The 10,236-nt window shown below is 66.0% G+C and overlaps 1 protein-coding gene across 3 annotated transcripts; it reads right to left on the bottom strand.

Annotated features, from left to right (window-relative positions):
• PRSS27 (protease, serine 27) lies at window positions 3,897-8,854 on the bottom strand. 3 transcript variants are annotated; one of them, XM_021086750.1, is made up of 7 exons: window positions 8,473-8,854; window positions 7,087-7,113; window positions 6,665-6,769; window positions 6,245-6,407; window positions 5,174-5,218; window positions 4,692-4,864; window positions 3,897-4,325 (listed from the first exon to the last, which is right to left on the bottom strand). In XM_021086750.1, the coding sequence occupies exons 1-7, from the start codon at window positions 8,522-8,524 to the stop codon at window positions 3,976-3,978; spliced, it is 915 nt and encodes a 304-aa protein (XP_020942409.1). In that variant the 5' UTR covers window positions 8,525-8,854; the 3' UTR covers window positions 3,897-3,975. The 3 variants fall into 3 exon arrangements, with proteins under 3 accessions (XP_020942409.1, XP_020942407.1, XP_020942408.1); XM_021086748.1 differs by having other exon boundaries at window positions 5,174-5,445; window positions 8,473-8,846; XM_021086749.1 differs by having other exon boundaries at window positions 5,174-5,445; window positions 6,665-6,730; window positions 8,473-8,830.

Raw genomic sequence — 10,236 nt, 5'->3', positions numbered from 1 at the left:
CCAGCTGGGGCCTGTTAGAGCAGGACACGCCGTCTGCCCCCTGCGGCCAGGCCAGCCCCGGCCACCCTACCTGCCTCTTGCTGGTATTGTCCTCCGCTCTCAGGGGCCGAGGAGATCACCCCCAAGAGACTTTTTGGAAGGACTGATGCCTCGCGGAGTTAAGCGTGTGCCCCTCCCTTGTCTCTTGCCCCTGCTGGAGCACCAGCCTCGGACAAGTTTCTCTGGCGAACCCGGGCGCCCCCGCCCCGTGCTGCCGCTCTGGCTCCCCCTGGTGGCTGCTCCGCTAAAGCTGCCGGGACTCCCCGGCTTTATCGTGTTCCCGGAGGGAAGCGCCCTGCTCCCTGCGGTTGGCTAGGAAGGATGTCTTTGACCCCAAGATGCCACAGTCTCCTGCCACCCAAACTCGCAGCTTTTTCGTTTGGAGTGTCCCTTCTGTTTCCAGGCTGCAGGGTGAGAATTACCTGCCCCGGGGGCAGGGGAGCGGGGGACTCTAGGGTGCTCACTGTACTCAGGTGCTCCCAGGCGTTTGCTCTCTGCAAAGCCTGTAGGCATCTGCCAGGCCCCTCTGCAGGCAGGTACTTGAGAGAGGCCCCCGAGCCTCTCCGGTGTCCCAGCCGAGGCCCTGAGCTTGTCTCCTGTCTGGCCCTGCGGTCGGGCCCTTATGCTGGTCCTCCAGGCAGGGAGGGAGCCCTGCACCTTGGACCTCACACTCCAGGAACACGGGGTGGGGTGGGGGGGGTGGGGAGGGTGGGGCAAGGGGCAGAGCACTCAGTGTCACCGACCCTGAGGTTCCAGGAAGCCAGTGGGCGGGACACAAGAGGGAGGTGGGTGCTTGGAGGGTGCAGCCTCCCTGCCTGGGTCCCCAGCTGCTGGGCCTCCGGCAGAGCACATGCCCGGGACCTTCTGGGGTGGGCACTGCCCCGCTCTCCTTGCATTTAGGTGTATCCACCCAGCACGTGCGCCTGGCATCCCCCACCCCAGGGCTGGTGGCAGTGGCTAGCTGGTGCCCAGCCGCCTGGCATCACTGAGGCCAGCCGAGGCAGGCAGGGGCTGACCTTGGAGTGCAGCCGTGTGTCTGTCGCTCCCCGCCCTCGGCCTGTGCGCTCAGGGCCGTGTGCGCCGAGCCCCTCGGAGCCTGCATGGCCGGTGCCCGCGAACACAGGCAGCACTGCTCTGGCACCTCTGACTGGAGCCGGCTTCCCGCAGACACTTCACATCTGGACACACTCAATGCACACACGACCCTGGGTCGGGGGGTGTCTCTGGTTTGGAGGCTTGGATTTGCAGCCTGCCTGCCCGGCCCTCTGAGCCTTTGCGCTCGGGTAGCCACATCAGGGGCTGGGTGCAGAACCAGTTCTGTGACCTCAGAGCCCAGGATGCCTGGCAGGTTTCCTGCTTGGGGCTCCTGTCGGCTGATCCTAAGCCCATAACGCGTGTGGTTGGTGGTGTGTGTTCACACGTGTGGACTTGCAGGCTTGGTGTGGCCCCCTCTTGCTGCACCTGTAGGCCGCCGTGGTTGTCCAAGGTGGGCCCACCCTGGGCCAGGCCCTCTCCCCTTGTCCCCCGCCGGTTGGCACACAGTCCCCAGGTCTGTGCCAGCCTGAGTCCTGCAGTGTCCTCCCTGCATCTGGCCAGGCCGCGCCTTCACCCACCCACCCACCAGGTGGTGGCTCTGAGGTACTGCTTGGTGGCAGTGTGGCAAGTGGTGTCGCTCAGGTGGGAGAGGGGACCTGTGACAGCCGGGGGCGTTCTTCTCAGCCTTCACGACCCTTGGCTCACTGTGAACTGGAAGCGCTGTGAATAAACCCGCTTCCCCCTAAAGTCCCGTCTCTGTGGGAACGTTTCCCTTCCTTTCCCAGAGCCGGATTCGTGCGTCTGCTCTGGGGCCGGGTGGGGCTGAGGGTGGGGGCCCTGGAGTCGCAGGCTGCACAGCCACTGCCTGGGACCCACCTGGGATCCTGCCCAGACCCCTGCCCCCTAGCAGAGACAGGAGGGTGGCTAGGGTGATGGGGGACTCAGGACACCAAGAAAGCTGGGACCGCAGGCAAGAGGGGCAGAGACGCGGTGCCAGGTCCTCAGGGGAGCCTGGTCCTCAGCTTGTCTCCATCCTGGCCTCAGCCCAAGGTGGCAGAGGAGCCCCGAACCCCCACTCCACGGCAGGACCTGAGCTCTTCTGCTCCCGGAGCAGGGCGGCCTCTCCCGATGGCTGCAGGCCCCAGGCCATCCCCTGCTCCCAGCCGGGATGGCCCAGAGCTTGTGCCTGGGGTCACCCTCAGGACACCCACAGCCCGACTGTCCCCCCAACAGGCCTCCCCACCTCCCGCAGGAGCTCGGAGTCCATGTCTGCTCCGGGGAAGAAGCTCACAGGCAGATCCGTCCCCGGAGGGCCATCCGGCCTCCCTCCAGCCGGGTGGGAGTGGTGTTTGCTCCCCGCGCTCCCGCCCCTCTCGGGGCCGGGCCTTAGCAGGTGCCCGCTGGGTGCTTACTGATTTTTTCCATAAATACCCAGGCTTGCTTGCTTTCCGCATTTGCCAGGCCAGCCGGGCCTGTGCGTGCGCTCGCCTACATGGGTGTGCACCTGTGTGCCTGCACACGCCTGCTTGCATTGGGGCCTGTGTCCACGTGGGTGCACGTGTTGGGTGCTAGCCCGTGGCTGTGGGTGTGTGGTGTGCAGGCCCTGCCCTTCCAGGGGTGTCATCCATTCCTGGCCCCAGCGCAGCAGGGAGCAGGGGGCTTCTCAGACCGGCGTGGGGGTCGGGCTGGGAATCTGGGCGGCCTCCACCACAGCCGGTACGTGCAGGTACGTGTCGAGCCAGGGGCCTGGGCTGGCAACCTGTGCCTGGTGGATTCCCCGTGGCCTCAGGCTGTCAGTGGGGAAACCAGGAAGGGTACGACAGGACAGGGGGCGAGAGGGGGCAGCCGAGCTGCGGTGGGGGCGCTGTGGGCAGAGACCAAGCCCGGGCTCTCTGTGCAGGTTCTAGCTTGTTTCTGAATCCCTAGGGCTCCCCAGAAACCATTAAAGACACAGCACGTGTGGCCTGAACCCAGGACATTGTGGCAAGAGGAAGGCAGGGGGCCGGCCTGGGCCTTGCTTCCCCTGTGTAACAGCTGCCACAGCTGTGACTGCAGTGTGCTGGCCCTTGTGACCCTGAGGTCTGGGGGGGGGGTCCGGCCTGTTGGGGTGTTGGGTCCACAGGGCCCCAGGGGAGCTGTCCCTGGCCGTGGAGGTGGGTGTGGCACCGAGGGAGCTGGGCAGACACAGGAGCCCGATGAACCCTCCAATGAGTTCACCATCACCCTGTCACCCCTGAGAGGCAGGTGGGGACACTGTCCTGGGTTTCAAGGGAGAAACAGGCTCAGAGGGGACCCCAGCTCCAGCCCCTCCCCACCCCCTGCAGCAATGGATTCACCTGTGGGGAAGTCAAGGCTGAAGGACGGGGGTGGAGGAAAAGAATTCAAGGGTTCAAGGGCCCCAGAGCAGCCCTACCTCCTCCCGGGGAGCGGGGGCAGGAAAGCCTGGCGGCGGGGCACATCCCCAAAGCAGCCTTGGGGAAAACAGACATCGGTGGGGGGCGGGGCTGGGATCCCCCCACCCGCGGAGCCCGCCTCCTCCGGAACCTTCCACCACCGCGGTCTGCTCCGCCCATCACCGCCCCCAGTGCTTCCTTGGCAACAGGCCTGGTGAGGACCACGTGGGCAAAGACATGGAGGCCAGAGTGGGAGCAGGGAAGCCACCTGTACGGGGGGCGGGTGACAGGTGTCTCAGGAGACAAGGAGGCCCCGGACTCAGCGACATCCAGCCTCCAGGGTGCCTGCCAGCCTCCGGGGTGCCTGCGCAGCTCCCCTCCCCCACGGCCCGCCCCCGCCGCTCCTTCCCCTGAGGGGCCACGCCCAGGCAGCGGAGCAAGTTGGGTTTTTATTGGCATGAACATAAATAAAAATACGTGGGCATCTGAGAGAGGGGGAGCAGGAGGATTATTTACAAATGTACACCGTAGGCCCCGGGCTCCACTTGCCCACCAGCCTGAGGCTCAGAGGAAGGCGAGCAGGGCTGGGAGGACCAGGAGGACAGCCTGGGCTGCCAGGCAGGGCGCAGCGTTTCGACCCGCGATCTGCCGGTCCCGGGGGCCCCGCTTTTGGCCACCCGATCTCGCCTGCCGGAACTGCAGTTCCGGGACGATCCGATGGATCCAGTCGTGGTGGGAGGTGACCCGGATGTAGACACCTGGGCGGTTCCGGCGGGCGCAGCCCTCGCCCCAGCTGATCACCCCGGCCTGCAGCCAGGACTGGCCCACAAGGCACACCAGGGGCCCGCCCGAGTCTCCCTGCGGATGGAGTGGACGCATCATCAGAGCCCACGAGGGCTCAAGAGCCAGCCCCTGCAGGCACACAGGTCCCCACCTGGCTCTGCGGGACCACCCCCACCCCCGCCGGGCCTTCCTCACTGGGCTGCCCATTTCTCTAGCATCCCCAGACCACCCAGCCCATTCACCTCCGAGGAGACTGCTGACAGTGCAGTTTCCCGGGCCCCCCTACAGACCTACTGACCCCTTCCCTGCTGGGGTCCAGGAGTCTGCTGTGCACACCTGGGTGGATGCACAGCCCGGGTCTGGACCCGGCGGGCCCACCTCCTGGGGCCTTGTCCCTTGACCCAGCTGGGCCCCCACCCCCACCCCGCGACCCGGGCCTACCTTGCAGGCGTCCTTCTTGCCCTCCGCGAAGCCGGCACACAGCATGTCGTCCTTGATGGTTTTCGGCTGGAAGCCCGACTCCTCGGCATCTGTCCTGTAGAGCCTGTCGCACATGGGCGTGTCGATGACCGGCACGGCGAGCTTCTGCAGGACCCGGGGGTTGGGCAGGCGTTCTGGGGAGGGGCACCCAGGCTGCAGCTCAGTGGACAGCCTGGCTGGGGACCCCAGGGCCCCGGGTTCTCGAGAAGCACAGCTCTGTCACTCCCCGTCTCGGGAACTTTCTGTTCCCCTCTCCACACGGCCCCTCCCGAGTCGGCTGCCCTTTGCCTATGTAACCCGTAACCCCCCCCACTCCCCCACCCCCCCGTTTGAGTAGAGAGCTCGTGCACCCCTTCCAACAGAAAAAGACTGCTGGTTCAGAGTTGCCCCCAAGCTTCCTCCCCCGGCATGCCCCCTCCCCCGTTTTCTCCTGGCCCCGTTACCTTGTTCGCTGGGACTGCCCCAGCCCGTGACCCAGCAGCGCAAGCCTGTCTCAAAGGCGACGGAAGGGTCAGGCACACACACGGGGAGGATGTAATCAGTGAAGGTCACGGGTGCCGCCAGCTCCACCAGGGCCACGTCGGCACTGGAGGCCATGCCCTGGTACAGGGGGTTTCTCTCCACCCGCTTCACCTGCACGTACACGGCGTGCGGCCCCGGCTTCACCAGCTGCCGCGCCCCCAGCAGGACTTGGTACAGGGATGTTTGCGAGGTGCTGGTGGGAGAGCCGAGAGCTGGTGGGAGGCACTGTCTCCCACCTTACCACCCCCCTCTTTGCACGTTATCTTCAAAGAAGTGACATCCAGGGGACAGATGAGGTGGTTCAGGGTGTGGGACCTGAAGCTCCACCCTGGCCATCCCCGCGACCTTGGGCAAGTCACCCAGCAAGTTCTCTGTGACTCAGTTTTGTCATCTGTAAATTGGGGACAGGAACGGTCCCCACCTGAAAGGCTCGCTGTGAGGGCAGGAGCCGAGGGGCATGAGAAACCCTGACGGTCTGGAGCCAGGGGGGGGTCATAGCATGGTAGCAGGTGTTGGGTGGCCTGGCCTTGGCTTAGGGATGGCACAGATGACCTTAGGGTGAGGAGGAAGAAGGGACATCCTGCTCCAGTCCCCCTGTGCCCAGAATCCCACCAGGAAGGGAGTGTCCTGGATTTGGGGGTGGGGGGGAAGGGGGCCAGGGCAGGGGAGGAGCCTGCCAGCCTTTGTAGGGACAGTCCCCAGGTCTAACAAAGCTCCTAACGGGTCAGCCCAGCGGTGGCGGAGTGGACCCCTCTCGCTTGGGCCAGGGGAGCAAGGCCTGGGGAGCAGCCATTGCTGCAGGAAGCTGGTCCTAAAGGGAGCTCTGGCTGAGAAGGGGGTCGGAGGCCAGCGGCTTCCCTCCTGGGGTGGGTGGTCGCCTGAGCAACCCCCTCCCTGTGGCCGACGCTGTCCTTGGTGCTGAAGCAGGGCCTGCGAGGGTTTCCGAGGCTGGCAATACGTGGGGAGGGGAGCCGGGGGCTGAGCCAACTCACTTGGAGAAGCAGTGCGCGGCGGTGAGGACCCACTGCTCTGTGATGAGGCTGCCCCCGCAGAAGTGGCTTCCGTTGCGCTGAATGCTGACCTGCCACGGCCACTCGCCCTCCAAGGCATCCTGCCCGCCCACCAACCGGTTCAGCGTCCTCTGGCGCCCACACACTAGGGGATCACGGCCAGGGTGTTGCTCACTGGGGGCCAGATCCACCCCCCGCCCGCAGACCCGCTCTCAGGCTTTCTTGTTCGGTGGTTCTATTCCCAGCCTCCCTGCCCCCGACCTGCTCGGAGAACTTAGGTAAGTCAGAGGCCCCGGCGTCAGGTCCGCCTCGGACCAGGGCAGACCCTTCCCAGCTGTGGGAAAGCCTCCCATCCCGTGGGCCTCACACCCCTTACCTGTGAAATGGTGACATCAGACCTACCTCGGTGGGGAGTAGGGGGAGGATGTTGGGATGACGATGACGCAGGTAAAGATCTGGTCCCAGGACCTGACAGACAGGGGACAATCCCACATGGGGTAGGTGACCCTGAGGGGGTATGTTATTGTCACAGCAGAATGGTGTCGGCGTCTGTCCTTACTTCCTTCCTGTCGTCTTCCCACCCTCCCCCGTTCTTCTTGCCTCGATGGCCCTCTTGTGCCACCTGCACCGCGTCTCAGACCCTCCTTCTGCCCGCCCACCCACCTGGGCTCCAGCTCCTTTTGGCCCTGCGGGATTCCCTGTGCCCCGCCTGTTTCACCCTGGCCTCCTGGGGTGGGTGTTGGGGGGGGGTGCGTTCCTGGTCAGCCTTGCTGCTCTCAGACAAGCCCACTCCTGTCTACCCCGCAAGGGCCCTGGATGCTTACCACTTGAGGCTTCGGCCCCCTGAGTCCCTGCAAGTGAGCAAAGAAGGTAATCAGCCAACTTTGTGGGCCCTGAGGTTGGCATCTGCCTGGTGTAGCCCTGCCTCTGCTCCACCTCCAGCCTGTCTCCCGAGGACCAGCAGGAGAGGCCACCCAGGGCACCCTGTCATGGCCTGGCTCTCCTGTTGGAGACAGGATGGCTCCTCCTTGCCCCACGAGGGCCTTCCCTTCACCCCACACGCATCCTTGTCTGGAAGCTCCCCCAGGACCGCAGCCTCCGGTTCTGGAGCGCCAGGGTCTCCCACTCTCCACCCCGGCCGCTGGCCATAGGCCCAGGGCCTCTCACACTATCTTCCCGACCGAGCAAGTCTCCAGCTCTGTCTTGAGTCTGGGGGCGATGGGGGCAGAGCCTGGCTCCGTCCCAGATTCCCCAGAGCAGCCCCTCTCATACAGCTGGCAGCTGGAGCCCAGGACCCCTGCTGGACGGGGCACCTCTGCCCACGTGAAGGGACCGGAGGGGTGGGACAGGACCCTGTGCCAGGAGGCCGGGAGGGAGGAGGGAGCTGGGCAGCAAGGCCTGGCAAGGCCCGGTGGAGCCCAGGGAGGCTGCACCCTCCTTCCCTGGTGGGAAGCCTGCACCCTCCTTCCCTGGTGGGAAGCCTGGAGCCCTGGCCAAGCTGCAGCCTGGGGTGACCTGGCCCGGCCCTGGGAGGTGACTTGAGGACAGGGAAGTAAGGTGGCAGCTGGGCTGGCCAGGCTGGCCCAGGAATGCGGGAGAGTTTCCCTGGCAGAGAGCAGCCCGCCCAGCTGGGAGGGGCCTGGCAGGTGCATTCCCCCCCCCCCGACCTCCCCTGTTGGCCCTTGCCAACCTTCACCCAAGAGAGCGGGGGAAGGGCCGGAGGTGCAGGGCCTGCTCCTCCAATTCCCTCCCTCTGTGCCGGAGCAGGAACCTGGACCCCCGTGTGTCCTCCCTGCCCCCCACTGAGCCTTCACCAGGCTCAGGTGGCAACCCAGCCACCCTTCCCAGGCCCAGATGTCAGTGACCCAGAGATTGGCTGGCGCCCAGCGGTCTTGAGGTCAGATCCTACAGCACCACGTTTTCATCTTGAGAGGCCAGGACCAGAGGGGGCAGAAGCAGCTTGGCTGTAATTTGCCTGAGGCAAGGGGAGGGATGGGATCCGGCCTGTGTCACTGCCTCCTGGTCCTCCCGCCTGCACCCACACCCCCATCCCCAGTTCACTCCACCTGTGGAACCTCCGGAATCTTCCCACTGAGGCAGGAAGGGAGACTGGTGCTGCAGCCCGAGGCCTGGCCGGGGAGTGGGGGCTTAGCTGCCGCTTGGGTAGGACAGAGAGGCCCTTACAGATGCCTGCAATGTCTAAGACTCACCAGTCCGCAGCAGCAGCAGCAGGAGCAGGGCCAAAGCTGGCACCTGCCCCATGGTCTCAGCCTGGCTGGAGTGCCTGCCGGGCAGGGGACTGCTGTGGCAGGAGCTCCGTGACCACTAGCTCTATGTGTAGGGCTCCATGAAGTGGGGTTTTATGCTGGAGATGAGTGTCAGCTCGGCTATGCCGCTGGACCTGTCAGCCAGGCCCGCCCAGTTCCTCTGGGCAGGAAGGAGGCACCCCAGAACCCCGACTCCTCCATGGCCTGGCCCTGAACCCCAAGGGGACAGGCCTCTCATGCTAAAACACCTTAGGGTTTGCGGGCCAGGGTGCGTGTGTCCCATTTATTTATTTATTTGTTTGTTTGTTTATTTTACCTTTTCTAGGGCCGCACCCGCGGCATATGGAGGTTCCCAGGCTAGGGGTCCAATCGGAGCTGTAGCCCCTGGTCTACACTACAGCCACAGCAACTCAGGATGCGAGCCGCATCTGCAGCTTACACCACAGCTCACGGCAACGCCGGATCCTTAACCCACTGCGCAAGGCCAGGGATTGAACTGGCAACCTCATGGTTCCTAGTCGGATTCGTTAACCACTGCGCCACGACGGGAACTCCGCATGTGCCCCATTTAAGTGCTTGTGGCAAGGGTTCCGCCTCCACGGTGACTGACCACACTCTCCAGCTGACCACAGGCCCACCTGAGCTGACTGCGGTCCACCACGCGACCCTCTCTGTTTCATTCATCCGTTCATTTATTTTTATTTACTGAGCACCTGCCATGCGCCGCAAACAGTCCGGGACTGGGGCTTGCGCTTTGCCGGAAGGAGGATGGCTAAGGGCCAGGTCACCTGAGCCTAAGCGGGAGCGTCTGGCGGGCTCCGCCGCTGACCCCAGCGCCCCTCCCCGCCCCCCGGCTCTCCCTCCAGACCTGGGTTCCAGCAGTCCCAGGCCTGGCCCTGGGTGACCCTGACCGGCCTCTCCCTGCCCCCTGCCCGCCGCCGTCGCAGGGGTGGGGGTGGGGTTCCCGGAACGCGAAGGCCAGCGTGGGCGGGGCGGAAGCTGCTTCTGGGAAGGCCGTGCCAGGAGGACCGTCCCCAGGTGTCCCTGCCCTGGGAGCGGCTGGCCGGGTCCAGGACGTGCAGTCGTCGCGGAAGCGGCTCTGGGAGGAAGTTATTTGGGGCACGGAGCTGACGTCAGAGCCGGAGCCGGGGCTCGGCGGCGAGGCCGGGCCGGGACCGGCGGCCGAGGACCAGGTCGGGCAGAGCCGGTGGGGGCTGGGGCGGGGAGCGCCGGATGACCGGCAGAGCCCGGCCTCAGTTTCCCCGCCCACACAGTGGGTGCGTGCGTGGCCTGGGGGTGCGCCGGCGCGCCCCGGAAGTCGGGGACGGCCGAGGTCGCCGACTTTCCGCCCCCTCCCCATCTCCGCGCTCCGGCCTTGGCCTTGGCCTTGGCGGGCGCTCCCGGTCAGCGCGCCACTGCCCTCTAGGGGCCGCCGGCAGCAGCGCCGGGCCGCTGGGGCGGGAGGCTCGGCTCCGCGCTGTCTGTCTTCCTCGCACAACTCCCAGCCCCAGCCCTTCCTGCTCCTCCACTCCTCCGCTCCTGCCCTCCGACCTCCCCTCCGTCTCCGCGTCTCCCGCAGCCCTCGGGGGAAGAGGGGGCGCCACCCTCGACGGGGGACGGCTGCCCGGGCGCTGGCGCCCTCCTCCTGCGCCCCCCTGCCTCCCGGGTCCCTCCGCTGCGCCCCCTCCACGCGGCGTCCCGGAGTCC

This window comes from Sus scrofa, chromosome 3 (assembly GCF_000003025.6).
Source record: "Sus scrofa isolate TJ Tabasco breed Duroc chromosome 3, Sscrofa11.1, whole genome shotgun sequence".
Lineage (NCBI taxonomy): Eukaryota > Metazoa > Chordata > Mammalia > Artiodactyla > Suidae > Sus > Sus scrofa.
The sequence above is the reverse complement of the archived record's forward strand: the minus strand, read 5'-3'. Positions and strand labels throughout refer to the sequence as shown.